The 23,687-nt window shown below is 39.2% G+C and overlaps 4 protein-coding genes and 2 pseudogenes across 4 annotated transcripts in view; 1 reads left to right on the forward strand and 5 right to left on the reverse strand.

Moving 5' to 3' along the window:
* Window positions 1–841, reverse strand: part of LOC107654894 (COMM domain-containing protein 9-like) — a 5,204-nt pseudogene extending 4,363 nt beyond the window's left edge.
* A 901-nt stretch (window positions 842–1,742) lies between these two features.
* LOC107654893 (60S ribosomal protein L13a-like) lies at window positions 1,743–4,102 on the reverse strand. The gene is made up of 7 exons (XM_016442208.1): window positions 3,992–4,102; window positions 3,249–3,321; window positions 3,010–3,075; window positions 2,802–2,903; window positions 2,497–2,582; window positions 2,263–2,322; window positions 1,743–1,995 (listed from the first exon to the last, which is right to left on the reverse strand). The coding sequence occupies exons 1-7, from the start codon at window positions 4,010–4,012 to the stop codon at window positions 1,786–1,788; spliced, it is 618 nt and encodes a 205-aa protein (XP_016297694.1). The 5' UTR covers window positions 4,013–4,102; the 3' UTR covers window positions 1,743–1,785.
* A 397-nt stretch (window positions 4,103–4,499) lies between these two features.
* On the reverse strand, window positions 4,500–5,751 carry LOC107654832 (ATPase inhibitor B, mitochondrial). Its single transcript, XM_016442087.1, has 3 exons — window positions 5,607–5,751; window positions 5,103–5,215; window positions 4,500–4,858 (listed from the first exon to the last, which is right to left on the reverse strand). Exons 1-3 carry the CDS (start codon window positions 5,673–5,675, stop codon window positions 4,717–4,719), a joined length of 324 nt encoding a protein of 107 aa, XP_016297573.1. The 5' UTR covers window positions 5,676–5,751; the 3' UTR covers window positions 4,500–4,716.
* Window positions 5,752–6,890: 1,139 nt separating this feature from the next.
* On the reverse strand, window positions 6,891–12,434 carry LOC107654896 (CAAX prenyl protease 1 homolog). Its single transcript, XM_016442209.1, has 10 exons — window positions 12,021–12,434; window positions 11,659–11,805; window positions 11,213–11,299; window positions 10,120–10,236; window positions 9,861–10,013; window positions 9,632–9,773; window positions 9,345–9,523; window positions 9,152–9,256; window positions 8,711–8,854; window positions 6,891–8,355 (listed from the first exon to the last, which is right to left on the reverse strand). The coding sequence occupies exons 1-10, from the start codon at window positions 12,126–12,128 to the stop codon at window positions 8,131–8,133; spliced, it is 1,407 nt and encodes a 468-aa protein (XP_016297695.1). The 5' UTR covers window positions 12,129–12,434; the 3' UTR covers window positions 6,891–8,130.
* Window positions 12,435–13,185: 751 nt separating this feature from the next.
* On the forward strand, window positions 13,186–14,081 carry LOC107654899 (dynein light chain Tctex-type 1-like; annotated as a pseudogene).
* The window catches only part of LOC107654897 (zinc finger protein Rlf-like), a 13,155-nt gene continuing 3,486 nt past the window's right edge, over window positions 14,019–23,687 (reverse strand). Inside the window, exons 2-8 of the mRNA XM_016442210.1 lie at window positions 21,440–21,594; window positions 21,155–21,236; window positions 20,569–20,704; window positions 20,101–20,303; window positions 19,864–20,000; window positions 19,548–19,689; window positions 14,019–19,455 (exon numbers count right to left, since the gene is read on the reverse strand). Coding sequence (XP_016297696.1) covers window positions 14,509–19,455; window positions 19,548–19,689; window positions 19,864–20,000; window positions 20,101–20,303; window positions 20,569–20,704; window positions 21,155–21,236; window positions 21,440–21,594 — 5,802 coding nt within the window. The 3' untranslated portion in view covers window positions 14,019–14,508. The remainder of the gene's footprint in view (window positions 19,456–19,547; window positions 19,690–19,863; window positions 20,001–20,100; window positions 20,304–20,568; window positions 20,705–21,154; window positions 21,237–21,439; window positions 21,595–23,687) is intronic.

Genomic DNA, 23,687 nt, shown 5'->3' on the forward strand with positions numbered 1-23,687 from the left:
TGTGACGACCCCAGGCTGGACTCCGCTTCGTCCACGGTGAAAACCAATCTGGCGATTCACAGCGCGAAGTTGATGTATTTCCTCAGCGACCAGAATGGATCAGCTCTAGGCATGACGAAGCAGATATCGTCCTCTTTTGGAAGGCCAAAGTAGTTTCGCTTTCACAACGAAACACGTCTCCACGACATGACGGCGTCAGCAACAACAATACTACAGCAAGAATAAAAGTTATGCCTTCTTTCTTTGCATGAACATTTGGGCGTTATGCAAATCTTCCCACATCAGTGACGTAGCCATGTGGGGGCGTGTTTAAACGAGGCGTTTTAGGAGGGCGTGGACCAGTCTTAACTTTTATAAAGAATATCTTTTTGGGTTTGAGACTTTAGTCTTTGCAACTTTAGGGATCTTATCTATTCACGAACAGCTTGTAACACTCCAAAGAGAAAGGAAAACTTGAAATCGCATCATGACCCCTTTTTAACATCTGAAGTCTTGGCGCTGGGATTTATAATTAAATGGATTAAATGGCATGAACAGACCTGTATTGCTTCGCTATTTAACACAGAGAGAGCATTAGCAGTTATTTCTACTACAGACCGACACGTGGAGGCTCCAGCTGGGTAACGTTATCTGTGCAGATCTGCCGCACTGCATCTTTAGACGGAGCCTGAATGAATAGAGTGAAAGAATATACTACAGTTCAGTCTAGTTAGCGTACACAGACGCACTGCATATGAATGTGTAACTAATAATATACTCTATTACATACCTTTAAAAGCAGCTGCAAAGCAGTAAACTGACACTCTGTAAGAAAAGCCATGTAAGTCGTTGTCACGCGAATTCACAAGACAGTCTAGTGTCAAAATAAAGGACACTACGCGGAAATGACATCTAATAACGTTAAGACGTTAATGCCAAAACTAATTTTGCACAAATTAGAAGTGGTTTAATAAGTATCTTTCGTGATAGATGTTTTGATAACCTTTGCTTTCTAGTGTTCTTAATTAGGAGCACAAATGCTCCAGGCTTCTGACTGAAAAAAAAAACTTTAGTTGCTACGAACGAAAAAAATACTTCCGAGATGGTGTTAGAAACCAGCAAATGCATCATAGGAATTAGTATATACAGGTGCATCTCAATAAATTAGAATGTCGTGGAAAAGTTCATTTATTTCAGTAATTCAACTCAAATTGTGAAACTCGTGTATTAAATAAATTATACTTTCCAGAAGGCCAACAATTCACTAAAAAGGTTTTTATTGGTCTTATGAAGTATTCTAATTTGTTGAGTGAACTGGTGGGTTTTTGTTAAATGGGAGCCAAAATCACCACAATTAAAAGAACCAAAGACTTAAACTACTTCAGTCTGTGCGCATTGAATTTATTTAATACACGAGTTTCACAATTTGAGTTTAATTACTGAAATTAACTTTTCCACGGCATTCTAATTTAAGATGCACCTGTAGTACATAATATACACAGCAAACTTAAAATAAACCAAATGCTTGCATGAATGTTGTATCAACTCTTAGCATAAAATATTTTAAAATGAACATTGAACCATTTAAAAACAAATTAACCCATTTTAAAAACAGTTCTTTAAATTCTAGTCAAACATAACCTCTATGCAGGAATGGAGCCACAGAAATATTTTTAATCATGACTCAATATTTACGTTACCCAATATGCTATTTAAAAAAAACACTTAATTCTTAAATCAAAAGAAAAAACCCACTCAAGACAATAGTTTCTATAAACATTTATTTTGATTGGCTGCCGGGACAGCTCAAACAAGGACACCATAATGTTTAAGAATTTTAGTATATTCTGCAATCTTGCTTTCAACGTTCTTTTCTGCCTGTTTGGTCAGTTTGATCTGAGTTTTCTTCTTTGTGTAGCGCAGCTTGGCCTTCTCCTTCCTCTTTTCCTCCAGAGTGGCGGTGATGGCCTGGTACTTCCAGCCAACTTCATGGGCCAAACGTCCAAGCAGGGCAAACTACAATGAACGAGACATCAGAAAAAGGTTACTATGGGGCACAACATTGTCTTTAAATCAAAAACCAGAATTAAAATGCAGAAATCTACAGTGTTTTGAACATTCTGGGCTTCATAATCAGGGTAAAAGGAATCTGCAGCTTTTTGTCTCAGCTGGTAGTGCATGAAGTGGACTCATGGTCGTTAAACTCATACTTACTGCAGAAAAACATCACTGACAAAAAGCAATTTCATATTACATTGAAGACAATTCCATAAAAAGACTCACTCTGCGTGTGGGCTTCAGACGCACAATCTTGAGGGCAGCTGGGACGACCATACGCTTTCTCTGTGGAATACAAACACATGAGAAACCACAAGAAAAAGGACAACTTCTAACTCCAGGAGCAGAGATGTCTCAGTTTCAGATGGTGTATGTTCTCAGCTGAAAGTCAAACAAGGCGGATAGTAGTCATCATCGACAGTATTTATCTGTGAAATAAGCAGAGTCAGAATAAACTACCTTGTCGTAAGGCGGAGGGATGCCATCAAATACTTTCAGCCTCTCCAGAGCAGCCTGACCCCTCTTGGTTTTATGTGGAAGCATACCTGTTCAAGAAAGTCAACATATTCAATCATCTACCCATCCACTGAAAGGGTGAAACTAATCACAGATGAATTTAGTGACATTCAAACTCAGTAGTCAGATCCGTAGTTTGGTATCATCAAACTGGGCTCAGATTCGGGATAATGGTTTTCATCATTGTTTGAAGTGTAGCCATTGCAATGTATCCGTGACAGCCAAAAAAAAAATAAAATGGATCTCACCTCTTACTGTCCTCCAGAAGATTCTGCTGGGAGCTCTGAAGTGATACGGTCCACGGGAAGGGTTGGTGTTCATCCTCTTGCGGAGAAAAGCCAAGTACTTCACTGCACACACAAACTATCCCATTTACTACCCATTTTCAACAGTTTCACATTGATAGAATCAGTGTATTTAAAACACAACATACTTATAGGTGGTCAACAAACTTACGTTTGTTGCGGTAGAAGTTTCCCGATATATTGATACCCTCACACCTCACCACCACAATTTTGTGGCCTGTAAATGGAGCATTATTACTAATAAAATAAATAAGAGACACACAGCTGTTGAAACCTACACACTTCATGCACATGACAACAACTTTGTCAACCCAACTCTTAAAACGACATTTCACCCAACGTTAGCAAGAAATTCTAAATCACTAAATAAATTATAAAGCATAAACTTACCAAGCAGCACTTGCTTGGCCACAATAGCGGCAAGACGACCGAGTAGATGGCCTCTGCCATCTAGGATCAGAACCTATGAATAAATTAAACCAGATTTATTTTGTTAGCGCAGAGTAACGTTAGATAAATGATTTCAGATGCCTCCATCAGGACGTTGCTTTTTGTCTCAGATGGTAGTGCACGTAAAGTATTCTCATGGTCGTTAAACTCGAATACTGAACTGTGGTTGCGAGCTCATCACCGACAAGAAGCACATCTGACGTTTGCCATGTGTTATGCATCAGCTTACCACGCCACCAGCAATATTTCTACACATTTCATGGTTATTTCGTGCTATACAGCAAGACGTGATGCTAGCAATGGACAACGGTGCAGTATTTCAGCCCATTGCAGTAATACGCACTTATTTTAACTAACGGATTTCATACATCCCTACAATTAAATTACATGTTTTGAGGACACAAGTAGTTTATTTTTGGAATACCTGAGCATGGACTGGAACTCTTATCTGGTTTTTACGGAACCACCAGTGTAACGATCACTACAGGCCTGTGATTTCCAGCAAGACGACATGCGTTTAGACACGCACTTCTCTCCCAAAAATAGCAACTCTACCGTTTATAACGGAATAACAACGCAAATACCGTCAGGTAACGTTACCTACACATTAGCCCTCAAATACTACATTAACTCGCTAAAGAAAAGCGAGATATTTGAATGTAAGTCGTGCCGCTCGAACGCACCTTATTGAACCGGTCCGCCATGATGTGGGAAAAGAAAGACACGCGGGGCCGCCCGACGTAAAAGACAGGGGCAGGGGCGGGGCTTTACGCATCATCGGAAATGACGTGACAAACTCGCCGCTCTTTAGAGGACGTTTGTAATCTTTTATACTGCCATCAACTGGAGCGCAAATGAGCTACAAGGGCTCTAGAAATCTGGTAATTATAATAAAAAGCAGACCCAATAAAACGGCATATTTTGGATGCTCCTGAAATTTAACACACCTGATTAATCCTGACTGGCTTATTAGCATAAATACCTGAAATGGGTCTTTCAGATAATACAAATATCTTAAATGTATGTTGCAGGACACCTCCAGGAATAGGGTTGAAAATAATTTAATTTGGTACAGTTTGCTCTAAATAACTAAAGTAGCTTATAATTTACAGATGAATATTTTCCAAAACCAAATTAATTGTTCACCAAACACATTATTGATACCAAGACACACTTTCATATTTGAGACACAATTTCATGTTTATTGTGAAGAGGAGAAACTGCACTGATTAAATACACATATTATTTCAGTGTTCAAGTTATATCTGTATTATAATATGCTTTCATAAGTAAGAGCAGAGATCACAAATGCTTCATAAAAATAATGCATCTACAATTATTCAATCCCATTTGAAACATTCTGTGTGGGGCATTTGTCTATGAAATGTTATGTCTAGATACGCTAGTCTCAGTCATCTTTTTTAAGTTTTCTGATTTTGCCCTCATGGCGACTGATTTCCTGTTGTAATCTCTCTATTTCCTTTTGGTGGTGGTCGATCTCTTCCTGGTGGTGTCTTCTTAGAGCAGCCAATTGTTCTTGCTCTTTTCTCCTGTGAAGGTGATAGAGGGGAAAATAAGACATGAAAAAAGTGGCTATTTAGTGGCTTCAAATTGGCAAATAACTCCAAATAAATCCTTCTAGAGTAAAACAGTGCCTACAATACGGTGTGATCTTTATAACTGCACATAGCAGAATCAAATACTGAGAGGGCTGATTTTTCTAATAGCCAAATAAGCAGTAGAGGTCTAGTGTGAGGGATGAAATTCACAATGGGATAAAGCAAAACCACTCACTTGAAGTACATCTCCTCCTCAGCTGCCTGTTTCCTGCCGAACGCACCTCCTGCCTCCCTCACCGCACCTCCACCGCCACCTCCTTTCCCAGCACCTTTACCCAGTTCTCCTAGCTTTATCAGAGGCACAGATTGCACAAGTAATATGCACAAATTTTGAGTTATACATACATACATATATAATAATACATTTATTTATATATAAATTTGTATGTGCTGTACTGCTCCAGGGAGTTTTCAGTTGAAAGCTCAAAGAATGGAGAATTATCCTGAATGTAAACAAAGGGGTCATAACACAGGGGTATTCTGAAAGCGCTCCAGTTATTGCATAAAAAAGGTTGATACTTTTAATCAACGCTGTACGATAAAACTACATATGACGTATTTAATAAGCCAACACAGGTGACGAAATACATGGCAACAGACTGGTCATGCGTGCTGAACAGGTTTTATTTTTTCTTTAGTATGTTAAGTCACTGGGTCAAAATATGTTATACATATGTACCTGGTCGGACGACATTCTGATCTGTGTGGTCAAAAAAGTCCTTATATTATGGTTAAGAAACCTCGCCATTCTCTCTTCAGACGCTCATGCATGCAGTGAAATAAGCGTGCGCTCCTGTCTCGTGTGGACGACTCAAAACAGGAACCTACCATTATTATAGCAACAAAAACAAACAACAAAAAAAAAAAGGTCAGCGCTGTGTTAACTCATTCACATTCACTTTTAGTCTAGGGTAATTTATAAAGTCAGCCTATTCTACTATTTTAAATACTGTATTAAACAACCCGAGAGTTTACAGAATATTTTTAAAGGCACTCACAATGGTACAGTCGACAAATTGCTGTATGCGAGCTGACGTGCGCAGACTGCGCACAGCTAAAAGTATACAACCGCAAACAAGAATATCACATTGTTCTATGCATCTATGTAACTTCACAACCATGTACAGTTGCAATTAAAATTTTTCAACCACTTTGACCTGCAAGACATTCTGCTGCCGTGAACAAAAATTTATGAAATTAATTCAACCAAGGCATCAGTGAACTTTATTAATACCATTTGAGTAATTTGGAGTAAAGAATAAGGCTCTAAACATTCACGTTATCACGTACAAATGTATTCAACCGCCAAATATTACATTTTGTATAGAATATTTTATTCTTACAATAACCTACAATAAACAGTGCCCAAAATGCTTACAACCTCCTGACACCTCTCTACCAGAGCATGTGAGCGGAGCGGAGAGTGAGCGGAGTGGTAATATTTCCTTAAGAGCGCAGAGCGCCTTTCTGAAGATTCCGCTCCGTTCGCTCAATACGCTCAGCGCCACTCGCTCAACCCAGAATGCCGTTTGGTGATTTGCTTGTTCGAGATCGAGAATCTGTAGAGATTGAGAATAGTAGAGCAGTTATGCGTCCATAGAGCAGAAAACGTAGCGGAGCGGTGTTCGCTCACATGCTCTGATTGTTATAGATGAAAAAAAAAAAACACTGGCTCATCAGAAAAGCTTAGATTTGTAAAATATTAGCCTCAGGGGTTTAATAATTGTTATTGCAGCTGTATGTATCTGTCTATGCAAATTAACGAAGAGCAAATATATATCTGTAGAAAAAACTACAAACAAAATTATGTAAATCAAAACTTAATTTTTGAAATGTAAATGTACAAATGTTTTTCTCCTCGATCTTTTTGTAGCCCTAAAGGATGTGAACACAGCAATTAGAGAGCCTGCAAAAAAAAAAAAAAAAAAAAAAAATGAAACATTAAACAAGCATACACCAAAGCTGTTGTGATCTGTTTTATTCATAGTGATGCAAAAGTTAATCTTTCCAGTCCAAACATTCCAGATGTCACAAGACATATTCCTTGTGGAACAAATTGAACATACAGCCATATAACTCTCTCTACGAATTGGTTATGGTTTAGGGCTTGTTTTCAACAGGTGGGCATTCCATGGACTCTTCTCTTCATTAATCCATTAACATGTCAGTTACCTTAAAGCCTTGAGAGTTCAACATTTTGACAAGATTGAATGCCAAATTTAACATTCTTAATGTGAAAACTCACAAGAATCCTCATTAATGCAGAATGCACCAGCAGAACTCTGATATTATCAGGAGTTTAAATTCTCTGAGGAAATGGGGGAAATGTGACACCATAATGTTTCTACACATGTTCTCATAGCAACATCTTGCACACTCAGGCACGGAGAGAAAATTAACTAAATAAAACAACATTTCTAACCACTCATTAAATATTTTTAAAGTCAACCTTGCCCTTGCATGTTGCTCATATTTCACAAAAATGTATATATTTACACAAACATCCAAACCCCTTTAATTGGTAAAACAAAGAACAAAATTTCAAAAGGTTGAAAGAACTAAAATTGGAATAAACATTTTAATTGGCCTAACTGAGCCATACAAGTTCAGAATACCAGTCTCATTGGGTAGTACACAACATCTGTCATCTGATCAATTTCATTTCATCTGACTATACTGCAGAAAACCCTCATTCCGGTTTCAACAGACAGACATTATTTAAAATGCACCAGCTGCCACTCAGTATTAAATGTAAGAAACTTCTGCTTTCATACGTTGCTGAGGGCCCCTCTGAGATGTTTTAACCTCCTCTCTCTCACGGCTCAAGTGGATGACACTAAATTAAAGTCGAAATACATGGATCTAAAGAACCAGAGGGGGCAATTCACAGTTAAAATGTATAAACGAATTAAAACAATCAAAATCATATGAAGAACAGCTGCAAAAGGCATACTGAAAGCACAGACTCAAAAAAACAAACAACTTGTACACGGAGTTGTCCGAAGCCATCTAAAAACATTTTAGACTTCTTTCCAGGGCGATAACAAACAAATGGCAAAAGTCAAACACTTAAGAAGAGGAATGGAAATAAAAGAGGGGGAAGGAGAGAGAAATAGGCATCAATATCAGAGGGCCAATAGAGGCCAGCGGAGACCCTTTCTCGGAGGAGCGAGTGGTGAACGTGCCGCCCCCTTGCAAAGCCGTCAGTCTTGCTTGGGTCCAGTGAGGGCTCTGAGCCGCTCTAGCAGGGGAGGATGGGAGTAATGCCACATAGAGAATAGCCAGTCTGCTACAGGGAAGCCTAGGTTGTCCTTATTGAGCTTGATTAGAGCAGAGTACAGCTCAGACGATCGGCCCATATTGCGCGCGAATGCATCTGCCTGAAACTCAAACCTTCGGCTCAACACCGTCAAACAGAACGACAGCAACTGAAGTGGGAAATGGGTCCATCTTATAAAATAAGTTCTAAAAATCATTGTCTCATAACAAAAATCAGGCAGGCCAAAAACACGTTTTACAGACAAGTTAGTGCTACAGTATTGGCATTTTGGTGGCTCTTTGTCTTTTAATAAATGCTAATGCCCTGGAGTCAGTCTAGTATGGCTATAGGACACCTTGTATACACAACTTGATTACCCAGAAAATGACCATGTCTTTCACAAATGTACTGTAATATCCTACATGTATTTCTAAGCAAAAATATTTACACAGAATGTGCATAGTTGGCAAACAAATCCCCATGTATTTTTCAGAGAGTAAGAAGGAGAGAAATGCAAGTGTTACCTCATTGTAAGGTGAGAAGATAAACTGAAAGATGATCATTAGCCCGATAAGAGTTGGTTGGGTGTCATGAAAACCAAATGCCACGAAGAGCTCTTTTCGTCCAATCAGGACAGCAAAAAGGAAGAAGCACAGGAAGGAGTTCATCTGTAAAGAAACAGGGCGTCATTAACATCCTCAAATTATGGTCCTCTGTTCATACGCTCTTAAAATTGTTTGCTTATGGTGTCTTATGTTTTCATCAGCTACTGTTCAACCTAATAAGATTCTACTTTCACAACTGGGGAAAACAACATTGCAGAAATGTGCAGTGACAAAAACAACTGATAGGAAGGGGGAAAAAATAGGAAGAAATAGAAAGGAAAAAAATACCAAATGTAATTTTAGGAATCTATAACACTGTAGTTGAAGCTGTAAAGCACAACCGCACAGCAAGCAACTCACCTGGCTAATGACAATGTTCTTGACTGTATGGCCTAGTTTCCAGTGTCCCAGTTCATGTCCAAGAACTGCCAGAACCTCAGGGTTACTGCAGCCCTGTTTCTTGTTCTGAATACAGACAAAAATGTAAAAAAACAACAACAGCAGCAGCAGTCTTTAATCTAATTTGTTACTGATCTGGCTCTGACCCTCTGACCTTTGGTTTGGTCTTGCTCTCATTGCCCGCCACTTCGTTCTCCTCTCCCGTTCCTGGCTCTTTCTCTCCGGGTTTATTTAAAGGGGAGTAATCCTCCAAAAGCGTGTCAAATAGCACAATGCGCTTGTTTTTGAAGAAACCATAGAAGTAGGCATTACTGTGGGAAGATCTCTTTGAACCTAGAAAAGAGAGCACACATATATTAGGGGAAGGGAGATTATATTCATGTACGATTAGAGTTCTATAGAAAGTAATAAAAATGCAAAGATGATTACGGCTTGCTGTACCTTCCACTACATAGATCTTGGTGAGGGGGAAGCAGATGGACTTTGACATGCTCTCAATCTCACTCTTCAGCTCTCCATCTGGCAGTGGAGTGAATTTATCAAACAGTGGGGCGATGTAGTCTGCGTAGATAGTCACCAGAATCTGTAGAGCAAAATGGGAGGGACAGATCAAATTCACTTTTTCTTTTTCTCATAGACAACACATTCATCAAAAGCCAGGAAAACTGACCAATGAGACGATGAGTGTGAAGAGCCAGGCATAGATGAAGAAGTAATCACCACCGATCTTGATGATGTAGAGGAGCAATGATGTCACTGGCAACAAAATACACTGAGTCACAGCAAACTTCTTGAGAGCGTCTTTCAGGAAGAAACCCACTGTCTATAAAGAAGGGACAGAAGAGACATTTCAGTATATTTTATTTAGTTAGCTTTATTCCTGCTATGACAGAGAGATAGATATGACTCATGAGCAAGACTTTATCTACCTGCTGGTTGAATCCATGCTTCTCCTCAATAACAAATGTGTTGTAGAGGCTCCAGGGAAGGCCAGTAAAAGCACTGAAAAGAGTTGCCAACATCAGGAACACCAAAGATTGTGAGATCTGAAAGAAAGAAGACAATTTTAAATAATGCAGTGCCTTTTGGATGTGTTCAGAATAGCATAGTAGTATACAATTCCTTTTAATTATGTAGTATATAGTATGCACAGTGAACAATTTCTTTTTTATTTTTACTAATTAGTTTGGACTGCCAAAAGCAAGACATTTTCACATTAAATATCCTTAAAAATTAAAACAACCAACTTTTCAAGATGTTAACAGCACACCATTAACAAGCTACATGATGAGGTCATGTGATAACAGGACAATATCTACTGCTTCCAAACACACATTACACAACTTTTACGGAGATTTCTGCAGTCTGGAGAAGCCAACGCTATCTACCGAAAATCAGATTTTGGCCAGACAGAAAACTGTATTGTATGACGGGCACAGACTTTTTTTTTAGCTCCAAACTATGATTCCATCCAGTTGGAGAATATCATACATGTTTGATATTTTGAGCCAGTTTTAGATTAGAACACATATTGTTTATTTTTTTTGCTATGCATCTGCTAGCAACAAGTCACATGTTTCTGCAGGAGTCTATTGCGTTCAGAACAACTCAAAAGTCTGGTAGTGTGTGACTCTCAGTTGTTTAATGTGTGTGATGCCCAGATTTTTCTGTCACCATTTACAAAATCGAAAAGCATATCATGCCTAATATCTTAAAATTTGTTCACAAATCTGTGTAGTGTATTCCAGAGTCTAATTCAGCTGAAGTTCACCATATAAACATGAGTAAAAGCATACTGACATTTGAGAACAAAAGGGATTACCTGTTAGAACTAGCATCATATTAATCAGGATCAATTTTGCTGGCCAAAATTCACACATAATGAGAACAAATTCTACAAATATTGTCAAAAAAAACCCAAACTATTTTCCACAAAAAAAAAAGTTCCAGAGCTACAAATATTGTCAAAAAAAACCCAAACTATTTTCCACAAAAAAAAAAGGTTCCAGAGAATATACCTACCTCGTACTCTGGACCAAAACCAAAACGAGCTGTGAGAATCCCTGACACTTTCCAGAGGAATGGGATTCCTCCCAGGAGCAAAATCAGCTAGAAAACAGAAATAAATTAAACATGCTCAAAGAGAAAGACCCAAATGCAAGTGGGGAAAAAAAAGAATCTTGAATGAAGTTCATTAAAAAGGAAAAAGAAAAGAGTTGCAGGCTTATTTAGAACGAAACCATAAGGTGCATTTTTTTTCCCTCCCAGAGGACTCAAGAGAAACTTGCAACTGAAACCCACAGATGTTAAGTTATCTGCCTTATACTTGGTTAAAAAACAATAACTATCAATCAAAAAAAAAAAAAAAGAGAAATTATAAACAAAAAAATATATAATTAAATAAACAATCACTTTACTATTTATGAGGCTGTTTTAATTTAAAACTTCAAAATTGACATGAAGCTCACCGTGCCCTCTGCCTCAGAGTAGAGTCCAGACCAGAAGCCAAAGTTGCTCTTGTCCAACTGATAGAGGCGAGACTTTTCAAAGGTCTCTGAATCCATTATCTTGCCCAGCTCAGTGGGCACATGCATTGTAGTCCTGTAGATCTTCCTCTGTGAAAGGCAAAACGTGTCTTGGTTTATACAGGGTCCAGAGCAGTTCATCATTTCAGTACATCACAATGCATTTGCACAAAGCTCTAAGATTAGATTAATTTGGATTTTAACAAAGTCTACAAATTAGAATAGAACATCATAAAGGCATAAAGTGTCTGCCTTTTAATGTTTTCCGAAAACACAACCAAGATAAGCAATAAGCATATATTCACCTGTCTACATGCGAGGTAGGCCTCCCAAATATACACCGTCCATGAGAAAACCAGGACAGCGTAAAAGATTTTGTCTTCAACTGGTGATGCGAAAATTTCCTGCAGCATTATTACGGCTTGGCAGTTAACTATTTGTTGGAACCTTTAATTAGCTCCGGGATTTCCAGTAATTCCGCTGTCTGATAGTCATTCAAGACAACAGATAATCTTCGTACCTATTCCGACCCAATACGAGACTTGAACCTTACAAGAATGTGTATGTGTTAAGTCCATATATTGAAAAACTACATGCAGGGATGCACAAACAACGATAACTCCCGCTCTATCGCTTCCTTTCCCATTCATGGGAAATAGGGTGTAACTAGAAACTGTGTTCGATCGAACACAACAGCACAACGAAACGGGTTCCTGTTTTATGTATGCAAACAGATACAGATTAATCAAACATTATGTTTAGATAAAAAAATTCCACTACAGTAAAATTGATACGGACAAAAGTCAGGGCTAAATACACCAAATAAATAATTAAGTTATCATAAAAATTACATTAGACACTTTCGTAATATAAACGTATGAGTGACGTGTTTCTTTAACTTTGGGCACCTTTATGCACATGGGTTTCATTCGATAATAATTAATTTGACATGCAAATCCAGAATATCTGTTTTCTGTTCTCATTTTTATAATTGCTTTTTGTTGGAATATATTAATGTCTCGCTTCCCTGTTTCTGTATGTTTCTACAAGTTTTGTAATAAAAAAATGAAAATAAAATAAAAATTACAAAGAAAAAAAAATGCACATGGGTTTCATACAGTCTACGGTTTTGTAGTACTAAAACGAACAAACTTTTTTATTTTTCAATATCTTAAAATGAGACGCGATAGTTAAAGAAAAAACCTATAAATATAATATTTTATTGTGATTCGTTAAAAAAGCACAATACCTTAGTTTATGCAACTTGTTTTGAGTACAAGCTTACATCAAGGAGAGAGCTGACGAAAGGGAAAAGGTCAGGTGAAAATAAAGGTAAAAGGCAACTCTTCATGTAGATAAATAAATGTATTTCCCGACTATATTTTTTTCATACTGGACAAAAACGCTATGTGAGACGAAAACAGGCAAAACAATGAAGACCAGCAAGTCTGTGGTCGTGATTACTATCCAGGGAGTGACCCTGGTCTGTCTCCATAGAAACTACAAAACACTCTGGATAAAGACTAGCAATGGACGAGGATCAGTCTGCTGAGGAGGTAATTGACACAAAAATTATAATAATAAGTAGGTAGTGGAGTTGTGAGTGTGAGTTCTACTTCTAAATGCATGTAGTAGAAATACTCCTTTTTTCATTCGTACTGCAATCTTATATTTTTATTCACAGACTACATTTGTTGTGGACAAGATTACCACAGTAATCAAAGTAAGAATCTACTACATGACCTCACTGTGTAGATATGAAATCAATCTTCAACTATCAATTCAATTACTTTGTATGAGTAAAAACTTTTAAATGTAAATTAGCAATTTTATACTTTGCAATAATCACTAGTATTATGGGGGTCTTTTGGCAACAGACTGTTGAAAGCGCCATTGGAAACAGCTCTTACCGACAATCAAACAGCGGATGTCAAGCACTGTAGAGTCAAGTCTAAGCCAGCTAACTAAATTAGGAAAGCCTTTCAAGTACATAGGTATGATAACAGGCCATTTAAACTACAATAATACAAATGTAAAGGTATGGTACCTGTAATGTTCTCCCAAATTCATTCTCTTCTGTTTGTTCACCAAGTGACATGTATCATACTACAAAAAATGGGGCAGGTTTGCAGACTGCCAGCTCATGTTTCTGGGACAACAGTACAGATGGTAAGACATTGGAAGACTGGGTAAGTATTTCAGATTTGCTTTTCTTACTTTGAAGCAAAAAGGCACAAATCCAAGCATAATCGAGAATTTGCTTTAAATGACATTGACTTTTGTTTTCCCACAGGGAGTTGCACGGTACGATGGGAGAATAAAACCATATATACTGCATAGTTAGTGTTTTTGGGCTTGCCATTTGAGGATGAATATCAACATGTAGGCCGGTCTCCTGTTCAAAGATTACCAAACATTTTTGTAAGACTCATAAACAACCAATGATGTCCCTGTTTAATTTGTAACTTGAATACATTTATTTGCAATTCTAATTCTGCATGTTTTCTTAGTGTCTATAAAACCAATTCAATGTAACGTCGATCCTTTGGAGTCATTTACAGTGATTGATCAGATGTGTATACAAAACAGTTAACAGAATATGCATTTTCGAAGTCATTTGTTGTTCTTTTTTTATTTGACCATATTTACAGATATAAACATTCACAACTTACTCAAGGTACCTAACCCTGGCAGCAAAGAATCAAAACTGTATCAATGATATAAAAAATACTATGAGTCTCTCAAATAAAAAAGTGGGCAAGAGTTTTAACTGCCTTGGCGTCCAACAGAAGCTTATGCTTTAGTTTCAGAGGGTAAGAGATCGAGAATGGAGGCAAAGGACTTTGACCTCTCTAGAACCACCACAGGCTTCAAGAACTGAAGTTGTTTTATAGCTTGGTCCCCACAGCCCCCTAAAGCTCTCTCCAAAATCAGATGGAGATTCTGGATAGAGGTACACTCTCCTTTAGAGATCAAGTGCCTCAGAGGGGATGAGCGAAACTTGCGGCTTCGAGAGATTGGGGCTCCTCTCCGAGTATTCTCCTTAACAGAGCAGTTCCGTCTGAAACAATCACGGCGGCGAGGTGGATCAGGTTTGAGACAAGGATTAGTAACCACTGCAGTCCACTGCTTTTCAAATTTGATCTCCTCCTCTTTCTCTTTAATGAACTTCAAGAATGACGACTCAAAGCCCATAGGTTTGTAATTTCCAATGTCAATAGCTTGTGGGGCTATACTGTGTGTTATAGGGTCCTTTGGGATGGGTGAAAGAGGGACTGGAGGTGGTGGTTCAGAGAGTTCATTCTTCCGTCTGAGGGGCTGCCGAGTTGGGGTGGGAACTGATATGGAAACAGTAGAAGGAATGTTAATAGATTTACTGTCTTTACCAGAGGGTTCAAATGAACTTTCATCAACAGCTATTCTGAGGGTAGAGGGTGGAGAGAGGTCAAGCGGTGGAGGGCCTATAAGGGGAGGTGCTGTTAATTCCGACTCCGACCTGTCTTTGTGCCTTGGACTCTCCTCAGAAACAGGCTCTTCAGGGTGCCCACTTGACTTTGGGGAGCCATAGAGCAAATCCTCAGCAGCAATAAGCAAACTTCTGTCGGGGAGTGGCTCCCCTGAAAATTCGATCACTTCCTGCCCCTTTGATTCAGTTTTGATCGAATGGAGGCTCATTGGTAGTGGTGGCCCACCTGGGGTCGCAGGCTCGGACTGATACTCCATTTTGAGGACGCCATTTGGAATTCTGGTTAAATCAGGTATAGCAGACACGGCAGATTTCTTTTGTATTATCTCCTCTAACATTTCAGCAGTGTAACATAATTTGTCCTTATTGTCAGTCAACTGTTTACGTTTAAATTTGTGAACCCTAATATAATGTCGATTCAAACTATGCATGCTCATGACTATGGAGTCACAATTCTGTACCATGCAAGGGAATGCCACAGGAAGGCAGCGGTCCTGACACATCTGCAAAGCCTCCTCATGTGTTCGGAAGACAATCAGGTCAAATCCTTTTTTTCGTTTGATTTTTGGTGTCTTAGGTACTTCGTCCAGTTCCTCCTCTGCAGTTTCTTCAATTGACTCAAAGTTCTCATCAGACTGAGAAATTTCCTGATCTTTGAGGCAGCATCTCAAAGGTTGCTTGAGAGGCAACTTTTGGGAATCTTTCGACGACTGGGAAGAAGGTGAGATGATTAACTTCGTTTGGCATCCACTGTTTGACTCATCTTTTTTAGGTGTACTCTGGAGACGCACCACAAGGGAATCAGAAGGATCACAGTGCCTATAAAAAACATGCTTTTTATAGCTTGATTTCAACTCATTTGCAGATGTAGCAGCTGGAATAAGAGGAGTCTGGTTCTGGTGAAACTGACTTGTGTGACGCAAGAGGCTGCTGTTGAGATGGTAGGACTCATTGCAGTTAGCATAGGTACATTTGAACCTCGGTATGGGCTCCTCTGATGAAGCCATCTGTCTTTTTGTAATGTTCTTAGACTTGCGGAGCATTTTTGATGTAATTTTCTTTTTGTTAAAGTTGTGCTCTCTACGGTAGTGTTTAGTAAGACTAGACAAGTTGTTAAACTGCTTATCGCATCCTTTGTGTTCACATGGGAAGCACAACTGTGAGCGGTTATAGTGATGCACCAACTGAAGGTGGCCAACAAGGGCATTCTGATTATTGAAGGCAGCATTGCAGTTTTTATGAACGCAGTGAAAGGGTTTATTGTATTTAGTGAGGATGTAGCTCAGATTCCCTTTTGCTACCAAGCGGCGACTTCCCCTAACATCAACATTTGAGTGGTTTACATCAGCATCCGTTTCAGAAGGGACTTGGCTTTTCTCTTCGGCTTTAGCTTGTCCATTTTTCCTATTAAGTTTGCTCTTCCATAACCGATAATCTTGTTTTTGGCATTTCTGTTGCCACAGGTGTTTTTCTCGTCTTTGGGTTTTAACATCATCCATCTTCAAAGACTTCTTCCTGTTCCTCACCTTAGATGATGACACCACGGATGCTTTATCAACTAGCCTCCTTTTAAAAAAGCAGCTCATCTGCTCAACAACAGCTTTATTTATGTGATGCATTTGTATATAGTGGATCCTCAATCCTTTTTTGTTTCTGTAGCTCTTGAAGCAAAGATGACACTTGAAAGGCTTGAATGTTTGAGACTGAAACACCTCCATCTCTTTCACCTCTTTCTCAGAGTAAGCATGAATCTTAATGTAGTGCTGCATTAAAGCACGACTAGTAACACTCTGGTAGCGGCAACATTCAGCTTCACAGGTGTAAGGTTTTGTTGTGGCCTGCACAAGGAACTCGCTATGTGGTTGATTGTCCTCCAAGACAGAATTCTCAGTGCCGTCAGACTTGAATGTTCGAGACTGAAACACCTCCATCTGTTCAACCTTCTCCTCAGAGTAACCATGAATTTTAATGTAGTGCTGCATTAAAGCACAACTAGTAATGCTCTGGTAGTGGCAGCTTTTGGCTTCGCAGGTGTAAGGCTTGGTTGAGAGCTCGCTTTGAAGTTGCTCCTTCTCAGAGTCTTTAATGCTGTCACGTGTCTGTGGCGATTCCGGCTTGCTTGGCAGCTTCTTTGAATCACTACTTGATACTTGAGTTCTCACCTCATTTTTGTCGTTCGCTGCTTTGGCAGGTGACCTTGCTTTCAAGGTGGGTGTACAAGTGCTCTGTGAATTATGCATAGCATATCTGGTGCTGGGAGTATCAAGGCTTAGTTGATTCAATCCAAGCATGATCTCAGTTAGTGCTACACCAAGTTCCACGTTTGAAAGTGTTGCGTCACAATCTATGGACTCGGGAGCCGGTGAGGGAGCCTTTTCGTGATTAGATTCCTCTGTAGATGACCTTCTTAGAGTGTCATCCTGACCACTTTTTTGCAATTCTTTGGCTTGAGTCTTAGAATGCTTTGCTTGTACTTTCTTCTTGCATAATTGATCCTCCTCAATTAATTCGTCTGGATGAGCAATTCTCAAGTGCTTCTGAAGTTCTCTTGTGGTAGTAATTGTCCTTCCACAACTTTTTAAGCCACACGTAAATTTTCTACCATCAAAGCAGACAGCAACACATGTCAACGAGACCTTAGATTCACTGTTGGCCAAGAGCTGTGAAGAACTTGAACCTTTTGTGATGCCATTCTCTACTTCCACTTTTGACCCAGAGCTTTCCATAACTGGGAGCAAGAGTTTTCTTTTAGTTTTTCTCTGTGTCTCAAAGTCTTTCTCTGTAAAGGTGATGCCATGGGTTGCCAAGTGCTGAAGAAATTCTTTGCGAGAGTAGAAAAAGTTCTTGCACCCTGGGCTGGGGCAAGTGTAAGCAGCATCGCGGAAGTGCTGCGCCTCATGGTGGTAGAGCTGCCCAAGGTCACAATAGGAGAAACTGCAGCCTTTCAGCTCACAGCCATAGGACAAACGGAACCCATGACTATGCTTATGTGATATAAGTTCATTGGTGGTGTCAAAATGGGCACCGCAACCTGTGACCACACACATGTAGGGATGATCTCCATAATGGACCCAGCGGTGCTGGCAATGGTGATCGGCAGTCATGAAGGTCTTCCGGCAGAAAGTGCACTTCTCCCGACGGTCTTTCATTTCCAGATAATGTTTCAGACTGGGATCTTCACTATCATGTTCATTTTTGATGTGCACACCCAAATATTTGAAAAGTTTAAAATTCCTTGAGCAGTTACTGGCTGGACACTGGTAAACATCACGATTCTGTAACTTATAGTGTGTTTTAATGTAGTCAAATGTAATATAGTCATTTTCTACTTCCTTATCAGGCACACTGGCAGCTTTCTCTAATATATGTTCTAATACAACAGGGTCATGGGTGGACTGATAGTACATGGCAAGAGAAGGGTCCAAAGGAATTTGACCCGGCTCTAACTCATCAAAACTATCCTCCTTGAAATATTGTTTTGGGTCCACCTTCTTCTTCACTTTTTTCTTTTTCCAGTGACCCTCTGCAGGAATCTGAATGTGTTTTTTGCAGTGTGGCTCAAACTCCTTTTTACTTTTAAACTTTTGTAGACACACAGGGCATGTCCACACATCATCTTCCATGTGTTTTCTGGCATGCTGACAGATTCGTGTCTCAACCACTTCTTTCTGGCATATCTGACAGACAAATTTATTCTTCTCATGCTTGTCAGATCTCTTCGAGACATCTTCCGAGTCTTTTTGCCCCTTTTCGGTTTCTGTTCTTTCCGCTGTCTGCTCTTGCTCAGTGCTGCTAAATACATTAATCTCAGAATCACCTTCTTCCTCCTTCACAGCCTCTTCATTCAAAACTCCTCCAACATTACACAGCTCCTCAGGTACTGCTTCATCCTCTACTTCTTCCTCAGGTTCCAGTCCCAGTAACTGAATACAGGAGCGCTTCAATGTCTTCCAGTCCCAGAATTCAGGGTCAAAGGGCCAATGTGCTTTCAGAGAAAGTAGCAGCTCGCAACGCAGGGAATTTGGGATAATGGCATTTTCCTCGTCATATTTTTGATCAGGACGTGTGTAGAGCCCCTCTAGGACATCAAAGGCTTCCTGAACAGGACATAAGAGGAATTCTGTGAGCTGACAAGCCCGTATAACCTCCAGATCATCAGGGAGGAGCCAGGCAACAGCTTTGCAGACCATTGTTTTAGAGTCTACATCTTGATTTGGAAGCCGAAGAGCCTTCACGCACAATTCAACTGAAACTGCTAGGCTAAGCTGCATTGCCTGACAAAATACAATAGACAAAAAGTCAGGAACAGCTTAGCATACATTAAAAGAAATAACCACATAACAAGGGAGGAAATGGCTCTATTCACCTCTGTCTGAATTACACGAATGAGGAAAAGGAGATGGTAGATAGTCCTGGCAATGGCTCCAAACTGGAGACACCGTTCAATAAATGATTCAAGGGACACATCAATTCTCCTCTGCAGTTTGCTCCAAAGGAGGGTTAACTCCCTGACAAACACCACAGGGAAAAAGAAACTTCATTAGAGATGGCATTCACATGGAAATCTAGATCTCATTTACACATGGTATTAGCATTATCTCCAGTGATCCATTCACAAGTGAACAAAGCTAAATACAAGTATAAAGAAAGTCCAGTGTATTTTGATTATAACAGGTCCTCACCAGGAACAGTCCAAGTTGTCCTGCTGTAGCTGCTGTGTAAAATACGTGGTGCACAGAATGAAGGCTGTGCTCTCTTCCCCCTCAGCATCCATGTTGCAAATAATGTCCAGGACATCTTTTGCATCTATTCTAGAAATCTTATAGAGCAAGGGAGACATAGTTAAAGAATTTAGTGTATTAACAAAACATATCATGTGTGATTATAAGTCAATCATTAAAGAAAACTGGGAACTTTACCTCTAAAATTGCTTCCTCACTAGGCAGCAGCTGGCACAGTTGGGAGACAAACGTTTGGCGAAAAGTAGACTGGTTAGGCAGGAGGCTACAGTTAGCACAGGCTTTGTTGAGGATCAGCGCTTTCTCTACCTCCCCTACTTTCTCCAGGTGTTTGATCCGCATTTCCATGAAACCTTCTCCCTCCAAAGCAAGATAGGCATTCACTGTTCCAGAGGAAGACAATGATAAGTAAACAGCTGACTGTGTCTAACAGCAGATATCAACACTGTCTTAAGGTCTGACTTTAGATATCACATACATTATCTGGCAAAACTTCAGATATATTAAAATAAAATGTCAGCCTGTCCACATAGCTGATTAAACCAACAACAAAAGGTTCAATCACTCTCTATATGAAAGGAGTGACATGCTGAGTTTGTTTACACTTATTGTGGGCATAATGAGCAATATTAATGTGCTGTTACTCACCTTCATCTGGGTCTGTTGACTGGCCAGTAAGAAGTGAGACCAGGACAGGATTATTCCAAGCTCCACCTTCACCTGTGATGTTTAGCAGGGCATGCAAATCTGTACTGCCATACTGCAGCATGGCCTCATGGGCCGCCTGTACAAAAATTCAAACCACACCATGAAAAGAAAAAAAAAATTAAATATAAATCTACATACTGCTTCCAGCTAGTGTCCACCAAACAGACACTGATGCCACTAGTTTTTTTTTTCAGTATTTGATGATTGTAACTTGAATTTCACATTGGGAATCGCTATTTCCCTCTTTCTGTTTCTGTAGCATGTCCCTCTTTCTGTTTAATACACCAAGAGTACAAGTCTGTCTAATGTCCTCGAACACCAGTACGAACTGTCTATCATCTGCGACAATAGGGGGCCTGGCAATTATGGTTTGACCTCTAAAAAAAGATTCCCCTAATCTCCACAATTAGAATTTCTATCTTTTAGGATCCAGAAAATTTCGTTTTGCCTCTTTTGTTCAGTAAAAATTTAACTTTTGATCTATAAATTCAACTTGGCACAATAAAACCAAATAATCTGATCTTACCTGAACTGAACCATGGAACTGCAGCCATGCTTCCAAAGGGATTTCATTTTGAGGCACTGATAACAACAATTCAAGGCAACTCCTGCAGATGATCACATTTAGAAAAAATAAAAATAAAAAATTCAATCTGGATTTACTACTACATGATCAGTTGCAGCAGCAAACAACTGGACAGAATTTTAACTGGTTCTAAATGTTTGTGAATAGAATTAAATATTGGCAGACATAAATTATGGATATTAATTTTATACCTTTATATATTAGCATCCTAAAAATAGCACTTACAATGCAAGTCTTTTGAGCACAAGGGCAACATTTGGGGAGTCGCCTGTGAGATGCGGCCTGGCAGCAGCAAAACAGTTGATTGACAGACAGTAGACCTCCAAAAGAGGCAATCCGTGTTCCACTGAATTCCTGCTTCCAGCGTAATGCATTAGAGCCTACAAGAATAAGTGAAATGAACAAGATCATAAAAAATCATTAAGCTATTTTAACACCACACAGATATGATCTCCTGTGCTTTTATTTGAGAGTCAAGTGCAATTTACTGCTCTTCAGAGGTCCGACATGTATTCAAATACACTAACAACAAAAAAAAGGGTGTGTACCCTAACCATTTTACAAATTCTGTGCAGATGAACACTACCGTTCAAAAGTTTAGGGTCAGTATGATTTTCTTTTTTTGGAAAAAAATAAATAAAGCTTTTATTCAAAAGGACGCATTTAATTTTTCAAATGTAAAAGTTAAAAAAAATGTTACAAATGATTAACACAAGATGTTACAAAACTTTCTATTCATCATAGAACAGTGAAAATGTATCAGAGTTTCCACAAAAATATTAAGCAGAACAACTGTTTACAATATTGATAAGAAATTCTTAACCACCAAATCAGAATATTAGAATGATTTCTGAAGGATCATGTGACTGAAGACTGGAGTTCAGCTTTGCCATTACAGGACGAAAGTTACATGTTTACAGTTATTTTAAATTGTATTAATTAAATTGTATTAATATTCACAACATTATTGTTTACTGCATTTTGATCAAATAAATGCAGCTTTGGTGAGCATAAGAGACTTCGGTCAAAAACATTTAAAACATCTTCCCAACCCCAAACTTCTGAGCGGTATTATGCTCAATAAACAAGACAAAGGTGGATGAGGCCTGACTTCTGCACAGAGCCTGGCTCCAACACGTTAGAATGCTGTCTCTACCACAAACCTACAGGTCCACACAAGGGAGGATGTGAGGAGAAACCCCTGATACATCACTTCCCCAGAACTCCATCTGTGCTGAGGCGCACTGATTGGACCTTAGGGATGGAAGCAGATGTAACTACAGCACAGAGCAACTCCAGATAACGTCATATAAACATGCAAACTCCCCGTTCGCAAACCTCAAGCCTCGAGGATGTTAAATCCCAGCTGATATCTTATTATAGCGAAAGAGAGAGGAAATGTCATGCCATATTTAACCTATAAAACTAAGATTAGGAAAGCTTCCTCTGGGTAACTGGGTATAGCCCTGTTAACCAGATTCACCCCAGAGCAGCTGGGTGCTTCCTTCTGAGACTTTCACTATCTTGAGTAAAGAATATTTATTGTCAAGATATAGTCTAAAAAAATAAAAGCACAACGTAGGACACTGCAATCTGCAGTTTCACAAGACTGTACTATTGACCTCATTGGGTTCAAACTAATGTACTTGTTAACCATCAGCCTGCATTAAAACAAGCCTTTTCCACAGGTCATATAGTGTATTTTAACCACAAAACAAAGAGATATCAGTAGCAGTTCAAGGTTTATAGCAAGCCGCAAACTTGTTCCAACTTGTTTTCAACCAAAACATGGCTGCTCTGGTGAAAACTTAGAACTCCTTCCCGCTTCACAAACATCTATCCATGGGTTAGGGTTTCATTCAGAAAGAAGAACCCATGATGCACACATGAAAAGTGAAAACCAGTTTATTAAAGGGGTCATATGACGCGATTTCAATTTTTCCTTTCTCTTTGGAGTGTTACAAGCTCTTGGTGCATAAAGAAGATCTGTAACGTTGCAAAGACTAAAGTCTCAAATCCAAAGAGATATTCTTTATAAAAGTTAAGAGTTAACCACGCCTACCTAAAACGGCTGGTTCTAACACGCCCCCACATATCTACCTCACTATGTGGGAAGATTTGCATAACGCCGCCCAAATGTTCACGCAAAGAAAGAAGGCGTAACTTTTATTCTGACTGTAGTTTCTTTTTAGCAGCATCATATGACCCCTTTAATACAATTTTTAGTAAATTATCAAATATCTTCTAAGGCAGACAGGTAGTGTGTGGCATATGACATCTGTCAGGATTGAGTCTGGCTGGAGTGGTTGCCACGGCAACATCGATGCTCAGGAAAAAGAGGCAGAGCTGAGGTTTTAAATGTTGTCTGGTAAACCTAAATGGGGCCTTTAGGTTCCCAACTAGGGCTGCACGATAAATCGCATGCGATATTTAACGCGCATCTTGTCAGAAAGCCGGTTCTGTAATCAGCGGT

This window comes from Sinocyclocheilus anshuiensis, unplaced genomic scaffold, assembly GCF_001515605.1.
Source record: "Sinocyclocheilus anshuiensis isolate Anshui unplaced genomic scaffold, SAMN03320099.WGS_v1.1 scaffold335, whole genome shotgun sequence".
Lineage (NCBI taxonomy): Eukaryota > Metazoa > Chordata > Actinopteri > Cypriniformes > Cyprinidae > Sinocyclocheilus > Sinocyclocheilus anshuiensis.